Here is a 24,431-nt window from a genome sequence, read left to right on the forward strand (position 1 = left end):
CCTTTATTATTAAACGACAATTACATTGGCTTACACTAATGAATGCCTTTAGATGTGACATTACAAGTCTTTAATCATGCTTGATTATCTTGGTTTTTCTGTATGACAAATTACATTTTATTATATGACAATCACTTAGGGAGGACTGTGTGCAAGAATGAACTTTTTCTTGCATCTCACTCTCTCAGCTCCTCTCTCCGAATTGTATTTATTGTTACCTTAACATAATGTCATTATTCATAAGACCACAGTTATTATAACTGTACAATATTTGCTTTTAATTTCTTGGTATATGCTAGTGATGTGATTGGATAATTAGATTCATTCTTAAGCACATGATGTAAAAAGCAAATATTTTATTTGTCATGGTAGTAAAGATAATAACTGTATGGATAATAATTATAATTCAATTTAATTTGTTATGTTACATCTGATGATACAGTTTTGTAATCACTTCTGACAAAACAAAGTTTTTAGTAGTATAAAAGTCTTCAGCTGCATTTGGTATCTGATAAGTCTCTGTTACTTCTTGTATAATTCTAACAAAATCTGGATCAAGTTCTGTATAATTATTTTGACACAGTTCCTTCAAGTCCTGAATTTCCTCTGTCACTGGTGCTTAACAGTTCTCTGCTCCTGAAAAAAAATTTGTATTAAGATTAAATTGTATTGATGTAGTTAAACCAGCATTAACAGCCACATTCACCATGAATCTATTCCATCCATGACGTAGAGCAGCATTTTTTTTTTAATGCTTCTTATAACTGACTTGTTTAAATAAACCTGTCTTAAGAGACCATGTTCTTTAAAGTCTTTGAAATAACAGCTTACAACAGGTTCAAATGCATTGTTTGGTTACAATATAAAAATAATAAATGTACAAAAGCCACTGTAAATTACCATGTACTGTGTAAGTAGATTCCCTTCATTTTTAATTCAACATTTTAGAGAAAAAAAACCTGTAAATTTAGTACATGAAATAATATTGACACCAGGAGGAGCATATGAACAAATTCTACAAGTCCATTCAAACAAGTTATCGAGTCTCTTATTTCACAGAGAACACCAGCAGTTATCTTTGTCAGAAGAAAGTGTAGTTTCTCAAACCAACAGAAGTTAAAATGACCTGGATCATTTTATTCTTCCAACTGTTTGGGAGCTTGCCGACCAAGTGTGCAGGCTACATAAAACAGTACGAACTTATTATGCAAAATGAAAACAATTCAAAAGATGTTGCCTCTTTTATTTTTGCAGCATAAATCAGTATTTAACACTTGCTATCCAATGGCAGTCAACAGAATAATAGGTTCTGTTATTTCTAAAAGCCCATATTTTAAAAAGAGATATGGATATCAATGTGTCCTTCTTTCACAAACTGTTGATATTTCAAAATGACAATAGATCATTTGGAAAAAGGAGTTCAGCCCATTTGCTGCAAATTTTGTACAATGCCATTAACTACATCCTCCATTTTTTGTTGATGTTCCACAGTCCTACCATGTCTCTTAGATGTTTCTGAATGAGCAGTACATATACAAACTGCAGACACAGCTTGGAATAGTGATACAGAGTACATTTATTTTGACGTCTGTTAAAAATGATGACTCAAATGTGATCACAGAAGAAATGTTTTTAAGAAAATGTAAATTTAGAGAAACAAAGGGGTTTTTTTTAAGAAAGAAAAAGGGATCTCTATTTTTGTGTTTATGTGGTTTGGCATATTTTCATTTCGTGCATGTGTCATACATGTAACAAATATTGCAGGTGTTTTAATCTGCCAATTTTAGGAAATTTGCCAAATTAACTTGAACAACTTGTATCATCCTGTTCACTGGAAAAAGAAAATACATGCACAAAATAATAACTTTTGTATTACATCCAACCTATCCATACTGATGATATTTTAACTTGTAAGGATTCCAAAAAGTGTATTCTTTCATTACATGTTATGCTTGACAATGCTCACAAGACATTAGATATATAAATGGTTTTTCAAACGTCAGACCTGAAACAATAATACTGACCCAAATGTATATGTGATTGTGACGCAAATGTATATATGTGATGATGGCCCACATTTGTATGTGATGGTAACCCAAATGTATATGTGATGGTGGTGACCCAAATGTATATGTGATGGTGACCCAAATGTATATGTGATGATGACCCAAATGTGGTGTGACAGAGTTCCAAATGTACTTGTGATGATTACCCAAATGTGGTATGGCAATGACCCAGATGTATGTGATGATGACCCGAATGGGTGTCTCCAAAGATATGGTTAGGACAAAACAAAAATGAAGCGGGAAGCAACTGCTATACTAACTGATCCAATTTCTGCCATCTTTTCATTTTTTGAAACTCATACAAGGTATTAAAGTATAACAAGGATTCACATTAATTGTACTTGCATTCATAACTTCATACATATAGAACACTTACAGAGCAAAGTCTTTTATTTTCAATCAGATGAGCATGCTGATCTGAAGTTAGAGGTATTATACCTCAAAGATCTTAAAGAGAAAAAAGTGAAACCAACAAGTAAAATTCAACAAATACTTTATTTTCACAGATAATGTGAAAATTTAAAAGTAGCTTACATTATGAAATATATCCCAAATAGCTCTCACAGATCCAAAGGAAAAAAGGTATTCCAAATGAATTACAGTGGTGTTCCAAATTGATTCCAATCTTGAATGTGCTGTAGTTCCAAGAGTCTTAAATGTGTCGATGTGATAATCTTATCACAATGATATAATCTAGAATGTCCTTGAAGGAATTCACTCTAATCCTAAAACAGTGATCAAGTCCAAAAGTATCTGAAAGCATTTTGTTATTTCAGTGAATAATTGAAGTATATAAATCCTGTGAAATTACAACTGAACACAACTAAAAGACAGATTTCACTTGAGAGATGTTACAATAGGAATATGTTGTTAACTACGTTGATCACAACCTTTATATAAAATTGATCACAAACTTTATATAAAAACCTAAGACAATAAGAGATATAGGATGTGGGTCCTTTTCCCATCGAATTCGTAAACAAGGTAAAGTCTGTTTACTTTATAGTTTCACTATTTAGCAAACTACCTGGCAAATGAGAACATTTGTTTCTAATGGACAAAACAATTTTCTGAACTCAAAGCCAAGTAAACATGTTTACAAATATCATCTCAGATGATAATCTACAATCATGGACAAAAGTTAGCTTTGCGATATCTTGCTTACATATGACCCTTACAATCGTGGACAAGAGTTAAACAATATATACAATATACAGATATACAAAAGGGCACTTGCAATGGTTTCTAACTGACCTGTATTACCCTTCTTTCAATTCAAAACCTGCCTGGTTTACATGTGATGCACCATATATGAAGGCATTTTCATTGCTAAGAAGGCCATCTGCACTGCAGTAACTATGCCATTTCCAGTGCCTGGATTGCCTCTCACTTTTACTGGACACCCTGAAAAGTAGGTTAGTATAATATTATTAGCATCACATACAAAATTTATAATTTTTATCGACTTTTGTGATGGAAGTTAAAGTTATCTTTTGCCTTTAAATACTGTCTGTATTTTACTAATGTACAGGAAATGTACAAGATTTGTTATTTTACTAAATTTTTACAAACTTTATTGGAATCCAACTTACCACATAAACTGGTCATATAAACTTGTGACACAGTGGTAGTTGCACAAATTGTGTAGTGTACAACAGCATTGTTCTGTTATCAAAAAGACACTGAGAAAATTACTAATTCACCATGAGAATACTGTAAGTAATATACTTTTTTCCCCTATAATCAGTATTTTCCTTTACCCTCATTTGCGCTTCAGAGACCCCCATATTTTTAATTTGACCCCCAGTTTTGATACCAAAGTTTATTTTTTACTCAGTCTGACCCCCAGTTTTGACACCAAGGAGATTTTTGACTCTCAGTCTTGCACCCCTAGGGGATACACTGCCTATAATACCAAAACCAAATGCCAATACAGTATTTGCTTCAAGGGCAATTAAGAAATAATAATTAAGATCGATGAGCAAAACATTCATCTGATATGGATCATAAATGTTCTAAATCTGCCCCTTGAGCAGATACTGTAGCAGAGATAATGCAAGATTTGTACAAAATAGTAAGCTTTACATGTGTGACACCAGGCCTGCAAACAAACTGATGTATGACTGACCAATCAACCAATTATATCTAGCTTTGCTTACATCCATAGTCCAAGAAGAGATGACATAGCTCAGTTAATCCTGCATTTGAATATCTCATTTACTGTCTTCAAGTAATTCAATTTTTACAGTAACGTTGTTTTGGCATATAATTTCTTTGTATGGGTGTATAAAACAGTCATTAAAAAAGTATACCCACCTTTAAAATTGTGAGTGTGAACAGGAAGACATGATAAACAATGCACTAAATTTACTCAGTTTACAATTCCAAGTCAAATACATACCTGTCAAGATTTCATTTTAAAAAATGACAATACTGAGATGCCAATTATTCAAAATTTTAACTGCAATTACAATAATATATATAAACATGTAATTACTTTATAATTTGCATTATGTGAGTTGATATTGTCTTCATTTACCATGCAATTTAACAACTGTATTGAAAAAGTACAAGGCAACTATATCTGGTCATCTATTAGTTATTCCAGCATGTAGCCATATTATCTTCTACAAAAAAACTGAAAATAAGATTGCTTAAAAATACATTGTATCACACAAGGCGGGGTAATTTATCCATTGTCAAGATAAACTGTATGTACATAACAGAAATGAAATATAATAAAAAGCTGAAGAATGAATAGAACAAATTTGCATAAACATTCGCAGCAGAATCTTCAGCTTTCCCATTAATGTTGCACTTTCACTTAAAATAGGAAACATTTGTTACTAAAATAATGTCTTATAAAATAACTATTTTTACATTTTAGTCCAACTGTAAATAAAATTTATTTAAATCAAGATGTCTTCCCAATGGATGTTATTAGATTTTAGGTCCTTGTATACTTGTATGTGTGGTGTATGCATGTGTATGTTCACTGTGTCGTGCAACTTATAAACAGTTCAAGATAAAAACACAGTTCAATATTGTAACTATGGGACATGATTTATGAGTGGTCTAAAATGTACCTTTGGTTTTAAAATTTTAAACCATCACAGGTCTTAAAGGTTCTACCTAGAACTTAATATAATTTTAAGTTTTAAATGTTTGCTATTGCTAATTTGTTTATATGACCATTGGGTTACCTGGGTCCCAACTTTAGAAACCTTTGAGACTGCCACATCATAACCACTTATGTATTTTCTCTGCTACTTTTGTTTTGGTGCTTTAAGGTATAATAACGAAGGTCACTTACTTAGTGCTGTGACAACTGTAGTCAAGTGTCTTGCCAAGGACAGAATGGTCCTATGGTAAGATACAAAACCCACCCCCTTATGGACCTGAGTCTGGCACACTAACCACTGAATGCCTGTGGCTTTATGTATGTACGTATGTATGCATACATACCTATCAATACATCCATGTGTGCCAATACCATAAGATGTCAATTTATCATACCCATCTGAAAAAAGGAAATATAACATCACATTAGGAAAATATTGAAATAAAGAAACATGTATATTTCAAGACTTAAAAGTGTGCAGCATAGCAACATTGTCCCTATCTTTTTTCCCACTTTTGTCGAACACCATGATATATTCATACCCATGACCCTAGACTGGACCCACAAAGAAGGGGGAAAAATGAAATTCTGATAGAGCTGTATACATCATATAAACTCCAATCATATCCCAAACTTTGACATTTCTGTTTTCAACATTATGTACTAGGTGTATGACAATATATACCTCTGTAAATTTGATATATAATTACATACAGGTAAAGCCCTTTATAATGCGTTGCTCAAGGGTCCAAAGAATAACATCACAATATAAGCTGGATGAGTTAACAAATTTTTTGAAAAACTTCCCTACACAAAATGTGCATTGAAAGTTCAATGTCATCAATTTTAACTAACCTCTTGATCATATAAATATGCTAGGGATATGAATAATTGGTTTTTCCAATAGCATGTATTTAGGTGTTAAAAAGAGAGGGCACCTTATATTAAAAAAATGGGAGACCTGCTGCCATCGTGTTATAAGCAGAATCACGTTATAATGAAGCAAACAGTCAGATATATTCAGCAAAAGATACATTCCATGCCTGAAAGGTTACATAGTTACAATTTCTTTCTTTGTCTCACAAAATGCTAATTTTTCTTGCTGTAAGTATAACATCTATAATCACATATCACATGGCATGGTAGGAAACCCTGTTTTATAAAGGAATATTTTTACCAAGAATATATAGGAAGGATATAATTTTACCAATAATTTTCTTTACAACTGTACAAATGCCACATCAACTATGATGTGACAGGAAGAAATGTTACATACCATACAAAGCTGTGCCATTCAACTGCAAGCCATCTCTCACAGAATGCATGTAATAACATTTTTTTTACTAACCAACCTGCCTTATATAGTTTGGACCCTGCAAGAGATAAGTACACTGACCATAAAAAACCATTTCAAAATTAAAATGTACCAGACACATACAAAATACAGTCCTGATAAAAATGTGAAAACATTTGAAACCACGCTTTAAAAGTGGAAAGGTCTGAATAAGACTGAACCATTTTAAAAGCTTGTACTAACATCAAATTTTCTGATTAATTACCTTACAATGGTTTGGGGTGTACTGAGAAGAAATGCCATAAATTAAACAAGCTATATAAATAGCACTGTCTGTTGAAAAATACCAATTGACAAACTATCATAAGGAGGCAAAATATCCATGTGCTATATTTCATGACTAAGTCACATACTCCCTGAAAATTCAAAATATAATTGTGACACAAAAATGGGACAAATGCTAAATGAGACTAATGTAAACCATGTATGAAAAGCCTTTTTTTTTCAAAACAAATAACCGACAATCACTCTGCTTTATTATGATACTCTTATTGACCTAAATTATGGATAGATTTCCCAACCAAACTGATGTAACATCATAATTGGAGGACTTTTTCACATGTAATCTAACGCTAAGAATAATCAAATATACCCTGTTATCAAGTGACCCATCTAAAGAGGTTTCATTTTTAAGAAACAAATTTATTGCAATATTTCATGTTTGCATGGGATGCAATTTATGTGAATACTTGTTAAAAAGATTTGCAATACTGTCCACTGTAACTCACTTTACCGATATATTGTTTTCGATGCAGCCTTCTTCTCTTTCTCCATTCTACATCATTCTTATCTAGCTCTTGTACAATTCCATCAGCAAATTCTCTGCAAATCAAATAGTAATGTGCAATTTATATTATCAATGTGGTCTTTATTCATTGGTAAAATAAAGTGTAACAGAAAATAAAAGAAAGGCAACCAAAATAAAATCATTTTACTAACAATGAAAAACAATACAAAACAAAACATAGGATGCCTCATATAGTGCAATCATTCAGCATGACTAATTGCTATAGCAATCATAAATTCTTATGTGTTTAAAATTGTCCTAAAATAATGTACAGCAACTTGGTTATGTCACCAAGGAGCATCCTGCCAACTTCTTTTAGGACTTCACATTTTTCTAGGTTGATAGTTGGGAATAAAACCTTAATGAATACTCAAGTTGGCAAGTCTTCTTGATACAAAAAGATTGGAAACTAACAGTATATAGTAATTACATTGCAATTATGGCTGTATTTGGGCACAGAAGACCACCCACCCCACAAAATTGCTGCACCTTGCACAATATAAACCCAGTGTATTTCCTAGTGGTAATAATGAAAAATCCAATGGAAATTGTATCCTAATATTTTGCATTCTGCAATGAATGCAGTAATGGCCTTATCAAAGGTGGGGCCCAATTTGAATCAATTTGGCAGGCCCCCTGGATTTAAATGTAGGGCCATCAATGTGCACAGCATTTGGAAATAAACTTTTGATGTCAGCCCTGAATGAATGTACACATTTTATTTTATCATGAAATAATGCACAACTTTCGTGCAAATAAAAATTATATCTTTAAGTCACCTGGCTAAATCCCTACACACAGGCCCATTTCTTAACAGTGAAAAAAACATTACAACACAAAATACCATAACAATACTTTACAAAAGCATTTATTATTTCTGCAAAGCATTTATACTGTTTGTGATCAAGCCATTAAAAAAACTCCAACCTGACAAACTTAATGACTTTTACTGACTGAAATTTGTATTATTGCCCCGCTCCCCCCATATCAAAGCATATGCAGTGAGGGACAAATACAAACACATACATGTGCCATTATGATAAAAATACTGGGATTATTTGCGATAATAATAATATTATCATCACCACTACTGAAAAGATAATAGAAGCACCATAATATTAATAATAATAATAATAATTTGTACTTGGTGTAAATTTCAATATCAACATGATGGTGGGTGTTTTGGTACAAATGGTACAAAACAAAAAAAGAATGTCATTACAATTCACCCATGTCAATATCTATAATTTACCATAATGTGATTTCTGGTTTGTATCATGCATGTATACATAAAACATACTGCAGACAGGAAGTTATATCAGCAGTTAAGACCAATGAAATGCCAAGGTACAAAATGCATGATACAAGAAAGTTTATTTAATGATCATAGCAAAGACAACATAAAAGTACTAACTCAGGGCCAGCTATTATGCAGACATATACAGTCATTTGAACAAATTTCAATACCACATTCACACTGTGACTGATTAATCCGATATTCCTTTTTAAAGGAATGTCTATAATAAAGGTTACTCACTCTTTCATTGAGACATGACAATCATTTTTCAGAAAGTCATGAGTATCAGTTGAACATAGACGAAGTAAACCATATTTGCAAGTGCTGCCTTGAATATTAAGGGGGAAATAACTGACCCATGTCCCCATACTAAAGACAATTGTGGAAATATATTGAAATGAAAGGACACAATAACCCTATTATTTGTGCGAGTACATTACGAGATAATGGAAATGTACAGAATTATTTAAAGCTTACAGAATATTATAAACTACATCATTCCTGTTGAGTAAAAACAAGCAAATAAGCACAAAGTGTTACAATAATATTAGGTGTTTAATGCAAAAGTTAAGCCATTCATGACATTTCTTAAACTGAATAAGGGGCTGGTGTTGTGTGCTTTTACTTACATACAAATAATACAGAGCCAGAGGCAAAGAAAAACAGTTCCCATGGGGGTGATGATATACCTATTAGCACATGCTAGTGTGTATGTTTTGGAGTTTTAACGTAGCTTTAACAATTTTTCAGTCTTATCGCTACGATGTCTGCAGTGTGGCAGTTTATTGTGATGTCTAGCACTGGGGCATCATGCCACAAATATATCCCACCCAGACACATAATCCTAACACCAGGCCGACCAGTCCTAACACTAACCTCGTAATGCTGAGCGTCTAGCGAGGCAGCTGTTACTACCCTTCTTACAAGTCTCTGGTATGAATCAGCCGGGCTTCGAACCCGCGACCTCCCGCATCCGAGACGGACACTAACCCCTAGACCTAGGCCACTGGAGCGGTCTTGCCCATTCTAGTTAACGACGAGTTAAATATAAAGAGGCAACAATCATCAATTATTACACCATTTGGTTAGAAAGCTGTTTACTCACCAGTTCATTTGAAGAATTTCAGTTTAAATCCAACCTACGTGATAAGCTCCAGGACACACGGTACTAATTATACGGAAGAACTGTGAACCAGTCTAGAAATGGGTGAAGAAATAATAGAGTATTCACAGGTTTGGTGGTCCATAATTGGCTACTAATGAAAATTAAAATTTTAGGAAAAATATCTTTTGAGACCTTATCCTATATGTAATGTAAAAAAAAATATTGACAAATTTCTACTGATGCAATTTTAGCATTTTTACAGGCTTGACTCAGGAGTACTCAATGCTGAAAGTAGCACCTGATTCATTTGGTGCAGAATTAATAACACGTGTTTCATGCACATGTATGTAAACAAATTGCCGCGGGTCATATGGTGTTCTCCACACATAAGCTTGCACCAAGGTTAGATGTGCATGAAGAATTATAGGTGTCATTATCAGCACCCATAAATTTTAAGTTATTGAATTTTGAATATGATAGTGTTTCCTTATGTTTACCATTGGAGTGGAATTAGTACCGTGAGTCCTATATGTGACCAATACCATAATAGGAGCTTGTTGTTTCCATGGTTACCATGTGCATCCAGGGTATCAGTTTGGTGGTTTTTACATATGACAATCATAATGGAGTCTTTTTATCATGGTTTGCATGTGATTTTGGAGAAAAATTCTATACAAAAGAAGATGGGGATGGTTTTATACACTGGAGAGTGGAAGTAGATAGCTCAGGCCATAGGGAAAAGAGCATAGTATGGCCTGATGGCAGAATTTCATATGATGGTACCCATAGATTGGCCTATATGGTGAAATACCACTTAACACATGCAACAATTCCCCAAAATGGGGTGGGAGGAGATTTTATATGTAAGCCACTTATGTCACAATCACTTATGTATCAGTACTGATCATTTAACTTTAGAGACACACTCAGCAGATCAAAGCAGAGAACATTGTAAAAATAATGACTGTGCACAAAACTGCACATGCTGCATTGCCTCAACCTGTAAATTGAATTATTATATGTCGAGTCACATTGAATATCAATTATACCGGTCTTATTTCTTATCCTAGAATTAAACTCCTTGACACCTATTCTATGTTCAGCATGTTTCTCATATTGGTACATTACATTTTTGGGCAAACAGTATTGGAACTTTTCTGCATCCCTTTCGTTGAGGGAGCAGGGAGGGATATTTTCACTTAAAATAATAGTTTTCAACCTTTCATTCCCAATATAAGTCTGCAAAAGTCCTAGATGTATTGCATTCTTTACACAGGCAGTTTTTCTTCCCCAACCTCTCTTCATACAGTTGAAACATTCTTGATGTATAACTGCATGATGAACATACTGCTCTCTCCCACCAAACCAAATCTCTTTTTTCTTCATGTACCAAGTCCCATGATAGAAAACCTTTATACTCAGGGTGTTGCAACTTGTGGTCTCAGAACACATTATTCCAAATCTCAGCATTTGATTACTGCGTGCACTAAGCGATATGTGTTTTGTTCACCATATATGTTGTTGTGAATAAATGAAAACAAGCTTCATGTCAGAAATATGGTTTCATATTTGAAACAAAAGCTATTTATAAAACCTACATTGCTCTGTTCTTACCATCAAGTAATAGTAAGGAATCATTTAGCTGTAAATTAGAGCTTGCTATTTGGTTTGCCAAATAAAGGTGTATTACCTCCCCTTTGACTGTAATTGAGTGATTGCAATGTTTGCTTTGTTTCTCTTTTGTTCAATAATGTATGCATTTTTTCAGCTTTATATTAAAAAGTAAGTAATTTAACACTGCTTATAGTGGAAAGTAGCCACAGTAATGATTTTGAGACTTTTTCTTAACTTTTTATGAGCTTTGGGTAAATGTAGGTATATATTTATGTATTAGACAACTTCAATATGCAATTCAGTTCTATTACTTAAATTTAACAAGTAGTGTATTCAGTGACAAGTTTTATCAGTGTCTGCATATTGCATAGAGATGTGAACTTGTCTTGGAATAGCAAAGTTTTTCACACATTTCTCCACCTCCAGCATACTTAATAGCTTGAGTCATAACAGTTTGTGCAAACACTTTCTGTCTCCAACATCAGTGTCAACATTATAGGAACTTTGGATAGCTTTTTCAAATTTGTCTCTTGTTGTCCTTATGTAACATACCTCATGTTGATGTGTTATTTGGGTTGATACACATTTCCCCCCCCCCCCCACTTGTTGTGGGGAACATTACCAGGCTTTTTACTCTGTCTATTCTTTGCTTATTCACCCTTCCCCATAGTTTTATACTAAAAAGTAGCACTATGTTATTTAATTATTCAGTATAATACAGCTTATGGAACTCTTCCTTGGCTTTTATACCTTTTGATTAACATTTGGGGGTCATGAATCACATGTGATGATAGTTTAAATAAGTTTGGAATGTCAGCATCTCTTGATGCTTCATGGGTGTGTGTATTTGTTTTAGTCAGAAAAGGGCAATGGCCTCTTATCATTTTGACCTGTCATGTGGCACACTTATTTGTTTTGTTTGATTGATGTGAATAGGGATGCACTGCATCTTATTTCTGTGAGAGTCAGCAAGAAAAGAAATGCAATTTTGAAATTTAAAACATTTCAAACTTGTCTTATAGCCAGTGAGAGATGAAAATACAATGCGTCATGTAATTTGATACCCTGTGATGTCATAGTTACTGATGTCAGCATGCTTGTGTTTCTTTTGTGTAGCATGCATGCCATAGAAAGATAGCATGAAGATACAAAGGCAGAAAACAATTATTTTAATAACAAGAATAAGCCACTAATAAGTACAATACAACAACGCAACATGTAATGCGGATGCAATTTAACTATAGATATTGGTATCACATAAAATGCTATTGCACTATTATCCATGCACAAGCATGGCCAATTCTTTCTTACAATTATGCTCTAATATCAAGGAGTCAAATACAACTTTTTCTAAAAAATTTAAATCTGGTTATAGGACACACGGTACTAATTATACTGATGAACTGTGAACCAAGAAATAATAGAGTATTTACAGGTTTGGTGGTCCATAATTGGTTAATAATGAAAATTAAAATTTTAGGAAAAATATCTTTTGAGAGCTTATCCTATATGTAATGTAAAAAAAAATATTGACAAATTTCTACTGATGCAATTTTAGCATTTATACAGGCTTGACTCAGGAGTACTCAATGCTGAAAGTAGCACCTGATTCATTTGGTGCAGAATCAATAACACGTGTTTCATGCACATGTATGTAAACAAATTGCCGTGGGTCATATGGTGTTCTCCACACATAAGCTTGCACCAAGGTTAGACCAGCAAGTTGTTCTCCACCTTTTTTTTTTCTTTGACTGGCGGCGGAGACCAACGTTGTTCTGCACCAGTCGTGCTGAGACGTCCGAGCTATGTCACCTCGGATGATCGGACCGCGCGCTATTAATTAATAAATTTATTTAGACTAACCTTTGTATCCAGACGGTAAGTATAATCCCTCTTCTAATGATCCACAGTGTTAAATCCTTTAGAACACACACTTTTTTAGTATAAATCCCTGTCAGAACAGAACACCTGTGTATTCATCGGCTGTTGACCTCAGATTTGAATTACCCACGCATGCGTGTAAAGCAGCATCACCACGAGGAAAGAGTAACGCGTGAAAACCGTCTAGCGAGGCGTAGATCACTAGGAATTTACTGATGCTTGGGTGGGAACTGTGTCGTTACGGCAGAAATTTAGGAGACGGAGAGAGAGAGACTTCATGTCAGAAATGTGAGATAGAGTGAATGATAAATAAATTGTAAAACGACCACAGACTGTATTCTGATGTGAAAATATGCTACACAATAATAATAATAATAATAATAATTTATTATTATTACTAGTGGTAGTATCTTCAATCATATTTAATAACATTTACAATGGTATAAATGGATTTTATGACATACATGCATATCTACATATTAATACTTTACATTACTTATAAGAAGAACATGATTATTATGATGAATATTATTAATAACTTTTGCAATGGTATTTATGAATACATACATACATACATTACTTATAACATGATTAGCATGATGAACTTTATTAATAACATTTACAATGGTATTTATGAATACAAACATACATGCATACATACATATATACATCTGTTATAATTTTACACCATAACTTATAACATATGGATAATGTTATATTTTAATCAAAAACAATAGCTTCTTCTTCCCTTCTGACCATTGGTCTTCAAAATTCCTTGATAATTCTGTCCTATGTCTCTTGATCCGTGGAGGAATGATACTTTTCAATCAAACGTGTCTTTGCTGATTTTTCGCCTCGGTATACTTGGTCTCCCATTTCTTCAACCAACCATGACCAAACATTAAATACAGCACTGTATGTTCTGAAATAAAATAATAATAATAATAATAATAACGATCCTTTTCATATGAAATATTCCCCTGCACTGCTGGTATCAGACCATGTACATCCGACTCACTTCCCCATTTCCTGTTTTGACTGCACAGATAAACTTTCTCCTTCATACTTTAATCCCTCGTGCAACAAATCGTTACTTATAACATGATTAGTATGATGAACTTTATGCATACATACATACATACATACATAAATTGACATGTGAGTTAAATTTGCGTGATAATTTGTTTATGTGCGAGATGTATATGTCTGGGTTCTTTATTCTTGCTAATGAGCGGAAATTCTGATAAGCTCTTTGATATCTTCCAGGGATTTCTCTTAAGAGTTCCTCGTCCTTCAGTACTCTGACAAAAGTCTCAATTTCCTTTCTTCGTGAAAACTTCGATTTTCCTGTCTGGAAACTTTCCAATTCGGAGACTGTTGTAGAGTATATTTTATCTAGAGCATGGCCAACCCCACCAGCCAACATGCTATGCCTGTCCAAAGTGGCGTCACTCAGCTGATGACTGGCCGATCGTAAGCTTTCTATAAAGATAATAAAAAGTCAGCATTAATATTTTAACCTCCAAAATTAACATTATGTGGTAGTTTTCAAATTAATGAACACATAATATATTAGACACCAAGAAATCATGTTAAAGTCATATTTCCATGAATTACAAAATATTGCATATACTAAGACTTCATATATTTATAAAACAAAATTCTTCCAATTTAAAACGATTAATTATAATTCCGTTATCAAATGATTTACCTTTGAACTCCTTGTTCAAATATTCATTGACTAGGTCAACCTCATCATTGTTTCTGGCACCTCCTCGAAGATTAACTGTTCTGTTCCACATAAAGTCTTGCTGCATTCTCTCTGATACGCACCCAGATAAGTCTGCAAGAATATAAATTGCTTTGTTACTTGGGACTGTTTTCTCATTGTTTAACTGATTCTTATACAAATTTACTGTTACTGACACACAAATGAAATAAAGATGTTATATACTACCGCAGAATGATCACACTAAATTAAAACTATTTTCTTCAGAATATTTGATATATGCATCTGATGATTCTGATATAGTCCTAATCAGGGCCGGCGCTACCATATAGGCAAACTCAGCAGCTGCCTAGGGCACTGATTTCAGGGGGCGCATTTTTTTTTTTAATAATTGTTTATAAATGTTGAAATTGATATTTTCGGGGGGGTGGGGGGGTGGGTGGGGTGGCGGTGCCAGAATCTAACCTTGCCTAGGGCGCCAGATAGTCTGGTTGGGTTTGGCGCCCGCCGTGGTCCTAATGGGTATTCAGCTGTCACTTCCTTGATGTTCCAAAATTATATTAAATATAGGTGACTTGTTTTTAAATAAATGAACCGATAGAATCTTTACTGTGGAACTTTTGTAACATCCAATTAAACACTTGTCATAACTTTTATAATTTATTTTCACATGACATTTTAATATTTTTTGTACAGTAACCCTAAAGCAAACACTAAGTACGGCAAAAAAAGGACCCCAAAAAATATAAAGCAGGAATTTTTTAAAAATTACTTTATGAACAAGTAAGCATTTAGTGGATTTTTCTTGTATGTGTTTTATCATGGATAACCATTTTGTTCTTTATAGTCGCTGGGATAATGAACTAATATAGAATAATTACAGTAATAAAAGTCTTCAATATAGGTTGTTCCTTCATAGATGTTAGATGGAGTTAGCTTGACCTAATTAACATATAAATACATTAATGCTCTGAAACAAATATAACATAGCTTACTTGTAATTAGATTGTGCCCCAGGATAAAGTATCTTCTGTGGTTATTGTTGTGGAATTTGACCATGTCTTGCTTCCAAAAGGACACCATTGATGGGCTATCATTTTCTCTGACAGCATCTCTTCTTACTTTATCTTTCATCCCTCGGATGAAAATTGTCTTTGTATACTCGAATTTACGGTCAACAGCCTTTTCACTTACAGAGTCTTTCTTGCTCTTCCTTTTCTTAGATTTCCTTCTTGATATCTTTTTGCAATTTTCAGAGCAAAACCATTTTTCGTCTGGAAATGAAAACACATGTATCTTACATAAAAATGAGAATATGAAAAAAAATTCTAAGTACGTCAATATGACCAATATTATAAAGTAACAATTGGGGTATGATTTTAGATAATTCCATATCCTTTCTATTGATAAAGTTCCATGAGATGAACAATAATAAAGAGATACATTATGTTATTACCACTGTCTGGAAGCTCTTTAATCCCTCTGCATGAAACATAAAACCACTGATGGTCACATTGCTGATTGGAACATTCGACCATTGGTTCTTCTTTGACCGACTGGCATGCACAATAAATCTTCTCATCTACAGTTTTCCTGCATGTGTCACCGCACACCCACTCATCTGGCAGATTGTCTTCCTCTAGGCTAAAACAACATATATGGAAAAAGGAGCCTCTAGGGCAGGATCTATTCAGGCATTGTATCATTGGTTCATCTTCTCCCAGTTCTCCCAGATCTGGAAATAATTTGAGTTTGTCAGGAGATATCTTTGTATTCGATAAGACCAAAACTGTTATTAGTTTAACAATGATGTACATTGATACTGATTTTGACTAAGTGAAGCACATTGGTACTGATGTTTATCACTTGTGAAAAAAACATAGAATACGGATAATTTTGAAACAATAGAATTTCCATCATAAAGCTGTACAAAACAAGCTATAGATGTGTATTATTTTACCTGAAGCAGTAGTATTCTTTTGTGAAATTCTCCAGGTGATGGCACCAAGCCCTCCAATCTTTGTACAGGATTCCCAGCATTGGATCTTGCATTTTGAGCATCTATGTGTCTTTCACAAGACAGGCCATCCCACCAGCACACTATGGGATACACATGATTATCATCTCTTCTTGGAACATAATCATGCAGCCACTCCAGTATCCTAATAACACATGCGGTTGTTGAAGGATTTTCTGGGATCACACCAATATTAAACTGTGAAATGGAACACAGTTTAATTACTGTACTTATACCAAGCCTTTATAACAGAGTAATTGCAGTTAAAGCGTTTGAGACAAAAAATAATTTTCTCCACTTGCTATTGTTGTATTTTTGCAACAAAATAAATACGAACATTCTCTTACTTTCAACCTATTAGAGTAAGAAAAGAAAAACAATTGCAAATCTAAAACTAAGTGCACACATATCTCCTCAGATCGTAAATGTACATTTGTTTAAACTGCTTCATGTAAACTTTTAATCCAAAACACGGACAAATCGTAGGCACAAGCATAATAATGTTGAACATACATCAATACAACGAACAGTACATCGTTTGAATGAGATTATTGTCATTATCGTGATAGAAGAATGGCATTTAGTATAAATATCAGGCAAGTACATACTACTTCACTTTTCCGCCTTGATTTGTACCAATGTTTGTGATCAATATGATGACAAACAAGGTCCGCCAGTGGATAGAGGCATGGGACATTTTCAGTCAGGATTCGAGACACCACAGCTTCCATTCTATCCCTGGTCGTTTGTATCTCCTCTCGAGAAGGAAAATAAGTGGTCATTGGTAGATCTACAGCTCTTCTCACATCAGAGGCCTCCTTGTACATTATGGTGTTCACTCTGTTCTTTGCTATATATGCTAAAGCCCAAATCATGTACTTGTTGCCATGGTTCCTAGTATGATGCCTTGCCTTTAACTGTCGGCCAACATTGTTCCAGCAAATAGTATAGCCTATTTATGGTGTGAAATTTAAGAAACTAATTAAATGCTGTGTTTAATATATGTCCGTGATTCACTGTGCTATGATTTATAGTCAGGATTGAAATGTATCATTCTTCCACGGATAAAGAGACACGGGACAGAATTATCAAGGAATTTCGAAGACCCGAAAGCATAATTCACTGTCTTGTTGCTATGGTAGCATTCGGAATGGGGATCCAAATCAGCGATGTAGATATCGTTATTCTTTTGGGATGCCCAAAGAGCATTCTGAGCTATTGGCAAGAGATGGGAGATGTGCCAGAGATGGGAGAAAATGTTATGCTTGTCTCCTACCTTACATGACAAGCATGATGAAGACAACAACAGATGAAAACATGATAGAAGTTGCGAAAAATCGTCAAGTCTGTTTAAGAAGAAAAATTCTTGCGGCATTGTGGATCCCCGAAATGGATAAACTTCCCGCTGGCCTAAAATAATGTTCCGCAGGAAGTTGCAATATATGCTCTTGCGGCAAATGTAACTGTTGTGTAAATTGTTGCAACACTTGTCAATGCAGTGGTCAGAAGGGAAGAAGAAATTATTGTTTTTGATTAAAATATAATATTATCCATATGTTATAAGTTATGGTGTAAAATTATAACAGACGTATATATGTATGTATGCATGTATGTTTGTATTCATAAATACCATTGTAAATGTTATTAATAAAGTTCATCATGCTAATCATGTTATAAGTAATGTATGTATGTATGCATGTATGTATGTATAAATACCATTGCAAATGTTATTAATAATATTCATCATAATAATCATGTTCTTCTTATAAGTAAAGTATTAATATGTAGATATGCATGTATGTCATAAAATCCATTTATACCATAGTAAATGTTATTAAATATGATTGAAGATACTACCACTAGTAATAATAATAAATTATTATTATTATTATTATTGTGTAGCATATTTTCACACCTAAATACAGTTTGTGGTCTTTTTACAATTTATTTATCATTCACTCTATCTCACATTTCTGACATGAAGTCTCTCTCTGTCCATCTCCTAAATTTCTGCCGTAACGACACAGTTCCCACCCAAGCTTCAGTAAATTCCTAGTGATCTACGCCTCGCTAGACGGTTTTCACGCATTACTCTTTCCTTGTGGTGATGCTGCTTTATACGCATGCGTGGGTAATTTAAATCTCAGGTAAACAGCCGATGAATACACAGGTGTTCTGTTCGGACAGGGATTTATACTAAAAGTGTGTTCTAAAGGATTTAACGCTATGGATCATTAGAAGAGGGATTACACTTACCGTCTGGATACAAAGGTTAGTCTAAATAAATTTATTAATTAATAGCGCGCGGTCCGATCATCCGAGGTGATATAGCTCGGACGTCTCAGCACGACTGGTGCAGAACAACGTTGGTCTCCGCCGCCAGTCAAAGAAAAAAAAAAAGGTGGAGAACAACTTGCTGGTCTAGCACCAAGGTTAGATGTGCATGAAGAATTATAGGTGTCATTATCAGCACCCATAAATTTCAAGTTATTGAATTTTGACCATTGGAGTGGAATTAGTACCGTGAGTCCTCCAACTAGTTACTACACCCATGAGATACGTAATTTCGAGGTCTTTCCTGTATTATACTACAGTACAGATCACTGGGGCTGTTGGTGTAACCATGATATTTATTTATAATATACCTGCCTAAAACGTTTGTATTTATAATTATTCTTTTATTGGAAAAAAATACCTTGCATCGAATGATATTGGATGACTCTGGCCTTCACGCTTCTAAAGCATAAATCGATAATTCTCCATCTTCTAAGATACAACACGCTTATGCGGATAAGATGATGGTATTCCGAATATGTCATCACGTGATTAAAATCTCGTTTATGAGTTTAAATCTCGTTCGGTACTACAGCCGGAGATCAAAATTATCAGCGACGTTACTGCTGAAGGAGCCGGTGATTATAGTTAGTAGATCTCGTTTTTATGGAAAGCCGCCGGGTACCTGCGGCTTTCCATACGTTTTTGAGTTGAAATCTCGTTCGGTAGTAAAGACGGAGATCAAAATTACAGCGGCGTTACTGTGGAAGGAGCGGGTGATTGTAGTTTGTAGACTATGGAAATATGGAAAGACCTGCGGCTTTCCATAGTAGACTGAGCTACACGTGTTTCTGGACCTGTAAATTGTGATTTTTATTAACGGAGCCGTAGATTAAAAGTGTTTTAGGAGCCGCTAATTGTTGTAGGAGCCGCTAATTGTAGTTCATATAAAAATATAGAGAAAGATTGTAATCACCGTCATTTTAGGAGCCGCTAATTGTTGCCCATACAATAATGTAGGGAAAAATTTTGATCACCGCCGGGTACCTGCGGCTTTCCCTTCCCAGTTTGGTTATCTCTCTTAAATGCAGTGGAATACCTGGGTCTGTCCTTGTCAAAATGACAACCTAGCATTGCTGTCTGTAACAGTGTGTGATACACATGCTGAAATAAGATAGAGAGTACATTTATTCACCAAATATTAACATTAACGTCTGCACCCCTCCCCAACAAACAAACATACCAACTAGACCCCCCCCCCCATCCTGGTACTGCGATACCGTAATCAAGTATATGAGTGACAGCAAACACTCGACTCGCGAGCACTCTTCCAGTCGAATTTAGGTATATTAAACATATACGCATGTTTCTAAATGAAGCGATATTATAACCTCGATCGAAAACACTTCTAAGAATTACTGTAAAATCTTATTTAAACTGCAATCTACAAGCTAACAAAATAATACAGCACAAAAGTCATAGAAGCGAATTGCCTTTATTTGAGACAAACTATATTAGCGTCTATTGTAGTCCGTGTTTCCTTTGACTTGCCACCCTCTTTGATATTTGTACATTTATGTTGGGTTGTAGGATCAGAGTAAATTGCCGATCGAAACGTTGGAATTCGCCGACACCATTCAGTCAAATATCAACAACAATGTCCTTTCTACTCGTCTGTCAGCGAACTAAAGATATAACGAATGCTATGCTTGCAATTTCTGAGAAAATAAATCATATTCCTATCGATTTCATGCAGGTACATATCGATCAAAAGGTTGTTCAAGTTTGCTAGGCAGGCTAGTAAGTGGCTACCACAATCCGACACCAAACGGTGTTAGGCGAGTTCCAGCTTTTCGATAGGCAATGGACTCTGATCCTACACACCAACATGAATGTACAAATATCCAAACATGGGGTGGCAAGGGTCAGAGGAAACTCGGACTACGTCTAGTGCTACATGTAGCATCTGCGTAGTTGACACGCATTCGATTGGAAGGAATTCAGTTTTTAACATTGGTAATTGGAATGAAATTCTGGGAGAAAAATTGTTGGTACCGTCATCAAAGTTTACACGTATAACGTTTATATTCCAAACACACATATACACACATACACACACACACGTACTTGCAAGAACACAATTACCAAAGCCATACACGGTGAGGATGTGCGATGCAGAACACCACTTTTAGAATGGTTATAATGATTAATAGTTTATTAAGGCCGCTTGGATGAATCGTTATAAAGCTAAGAAAAGTTAGTTTGCTACAAGCGTCCTGTGCTTATTGACCTTTTCGTCAAGGTTTATCGTTGTTCACCAGCGCTTTTATCGTGGGATTCACATGCAAGTCCTAGTCGTCTTGTTAATACATTTCGGGCTATGGTTTGACCATTGAAATATCATTACTGGATGGCAAGAATGGATTCAGGGTTAATATCACTAAAGGTTTTCTTAAAATAAGAAAAAGCTGGCATCAGTTCTTATCAGATAATACCTAGCTACGTAGCCGCGAGTGGCCGAGTGGTCTACAGCGCTTGCCTGTACCGATCACTGTCATCTCATCTCTGTCCGAGTGGGTTCGTGTCCCGGACTCGGCCAATCGTGGTTGTGAAAAATCTTAAATCTAAACAACAACACTATGTCTACCTTTTGTTTAAGAAAAGTGCATCGCTTAAATTATCTTTATACAAATAGGAGGAAAAGAATTGGCTGCTGACCTTAGTCCCCATTTTATTCGTTCAAATTTATAAAGCATGCCAGAAAGGTGCAATTAGTGTGAAATGTAATGTCTAGGTTTCACGGATATCTACACAATGTTTCATAATCAAATGTAGATTGGGATTGGGCTACACAACCAAAAAGGCTTTTGTTGTTTACCGTTAATCGGTAGTTACTTCCTTGTACAACTGAAATAGCATGCCGCGCTTTGAAAGGTCTGCTTGACACGGTTATTTCGCCACGCCTATCAACAGAAGATATTCGTGTTCCCATTTTTTTTTTTTTTATCGTTTGCTGCGTAGATAAGCCGCCGTTGAATTATACATTTTGTTTAATCATGTTCATTTATGAATAATAATCTGGCTGGATATACTTTTGTGATCGAATTGGATTCCTATTTTGGAATATTTCAGAGGATTTAAGAAATGAAACGTCAGGTAAATATGCACATACAGTATGTTGATTGCATTGTCTAAGACAGAGAATGCTTGGTTTTCTTCTTTTGAAAATATTAATATATGATATTACGATCTATGCACACGCCATATATTAACCACGATTCTAGCATTTTATTATTTATCTTTCACAGCTTTTGCGGGTCACGGCTAACGTATATATTGAAATGAATTGTTTTCCTTTTCATATTTGTAGCCATAATTTAATGCAGCGAACGTTTCATTAAAATTAAAACGTTGTCAAAGTGAAATCCAGGTTGTAATGTACCGTTTAAATTAATCTTAATTATATTATATTCGACATAGCTAATATAGTTACTTTACAGTGTTCGATCGATTTTCAATCTAGGTGACTCATGAACAACATAAACTAGAAAGTAAAATTCTTATATTCACAAATAGTACTGAAAAGAATAGCAACCCACAAAAAATACATAACATAATTATAGCCCAAAAACTGTTGTCAGAACACATTAGTGGGCGTGAATGTGTACGTTGTTCCTTTATAATCGTGTTATTACGCGTCAAGGTGCGGAATATATTAACGCTATCATGGTCCAGGATTCTTGTTTACGGTACCCCATACTATCCGGTAGATCAGATGATATCCTGCTGCGCTCCTGCGCTCTAGTAACGATTTCAATTCTCAGACAAGTGTTTAGAATGCCGTGCTGTGTTCTTAAGCGACCAGCCACTTAACATCCGCGTGGGGCGGAAAGGGTGAGGGGGAAAGTAGGGGACTTGGCCGGGAGGGAGACAGACTCAGCCTAATATTTTCTTTCCAGTCAGAACATATTTTTGACTATCATCTCAAAATAATTTGCCTTCAAGTAAAATCATAATTTTTGTTATCATAAACAATACTTTTACAAAACTTTTGGAGCGGAATTTTTGTCCCCCTAAAATAAGGTTAGTCCTCAAGTTTGAGATCATTTATTTCGTTAAGCTAATATAATGGATACAATATATCTCCTTTTTTCTTTGAATTAAGCAATTATATTTGCTGTCCAAGCTATTTGACAGGCGTTATTCATTTTCAACACAATCCTGAGCTCCACCCCCGAAAGTTAAATGGTTGGTCCCAATGGTCCCACGATGTGGTTAAAAACTCTAGAGAATATAGAACACAGCATTATACTACGCAGTAGAGTAACTTGTCCTACAAATTGAACTGGAGGGTCTGGTTCAAAAATGAGAGGAAGCAGTCCCATTTAGGCATGCATCTAATATATTTTAATTCAGCTCGCCTGATAGATTTCGTTATGCTGGATGAGTAGGTTTTACCGATCGGATCTGAATATAATAAATATTACACCCATATAGCATCCGCGTTAGCAATGACTAGCCTTTACTTGTAGAATAACTAATCACATCTCCATGAAAATAATATTAGGCACATTTAGTTCATTTCCATTGATGAAAGATCCGATTATATGGTGAGAGATATTGTCAAAAACAGGGAGAAGCATAACATATTTTTTCTAGCGTAAATTCCAGACATATTTCATCGTGTGGTGCAAGAAAACATGATATGTTAACCCGTGGCGATTAAGCACTGCGTTTAGAGCCTTAGCCAATCGATGTCCGTTCTCTCATAATTTACACTCTATTTTCAAGTTATATGAATCCTAAAACCTATAAACTTGGAAGCTAATTTATTACATTTACAAATGTGAGAACAGACAAGAGGTGTGTGTGAACATATATGTAGATCCTTTCTAGGTTTATTGTTCCACGTCAAGGTGGTAAATATATTAACCGCTGGATAGTCTGGCCTCGTATTTTTCTTTGGGGTTAGGGGCCATCTTTTATATACAAATTTAATGCCGCAAGGCATAGTATATAAAATTCATAAACAATAAAAAAGACAAGCCAGGTCAATTGGTCCATATTTTTGGATACCTAAATTAAAACAAAGCATTAGAATATTACCCACTAGTAGTGAATAGGGCCACCTTACGTACAATGCAAAATAACATTACAGAGACCCCTGGGCCACTTTACGTACAATG

The 24,431-nt window shown here is 34.7% G+C and overlaps 2 protein-coding genes and 1 long non-coding RNA gene across 7 annotated transcripts in view; 1 reads left to right on the plus strand and 2 right to left on the minus strand.

Moving 5' to 3' along the window:
* Positions 1–393: 393 nt before the first annotated feature.
* LOC149773745 (uncharacterized) lies at positions 394–19,753 on the minus strand. 5 transcript variants are annotated; one of them, XR_016417283.1, is made up of 6 exons: positions 19,667–19,753; positions 7,275–7,363; positions 6,464–6,560; positions 5,532–5,586; positions 3,321–3,470; positions 394–636 (listed from the first exon to the last, which is right to left on the minus strand). It is a non-coding gene; the product is annotated as an uncharacterized LOC149773745 (long non-coding RNA). The 5 variants fall into 5 exon arrangements; XR_016417285.1 differs by having other exon boundaries at positions 7,270–7,363; XR_016417284.1 differs by lacking the exon at positions 19,667–19,753 and adding an exon at positions 13,208–13,643.
* The window catches only part of LOC149773746 (uncharacterized), a 33,090-nt gene continuing 22,512 nt past the window's right edge, over positions 13,854–24,431 (minus strand). Inside the window, exons 2-7 of the mRNA XM_089946046.1 lie at positions 20,293–20,409; positions 16,915–17,169; positions 16,411–16,720; positions 15,950–16,228; positions 14,937–15,068; positions 13,854–14,707 (exon numbers count right to left, since the gene is read on the minus strand). Of these exons, the coding sequence (XP_089802172.1) occupies positions 14,346–14,707; positions 14,937–15,068; positions 15,950–16,228; positions 16,411–16,720; positions 16,915–17,169; positions 20,293–20,409 (1,455 nt within the window). The 3' untranslated portion in view covers positions 13,854–14,345. The remainder of the gene's footprint in view (positions 14,708–14,936; positions 15,069–15,949; positions 16,229–16,410; positions 16,721–16,914; positions 17,170–20,292; positions 20,410–24,431) is intronic.
* The window catches only part of LOC149773747 (uncharacterized), a 54,929-nt gene continuing 49,618 nt past the window's right edge, over positions 19,121–24,431 (plus strand). Inside the window, exon 1 of the mRNA XM_089946047.1 lies at positions 19,121–19,242. The gene's annotated coding sequence lies outside the window, so the exon portion shown is untranslated. The remainder of the gene's footprint in view (positions 19,243–24,431) is intronic.

This window comes from Sinohyriopsis cumingii, unplaced genomic scaffold, assembly GCF_028554795.1.
Source record: "Sinohyriopsis cumingii isolate HCF-2022 unplaced genomic scaffold, ASM2855479v2 utg000615l, whole genome shotgun sequence".
NCBI lineage: Eukaryota > Metazoa > Mollusca > Bivalvia > Unionida > Unionidae > Sinohyriopsis > Sinohyriopsis cumingii.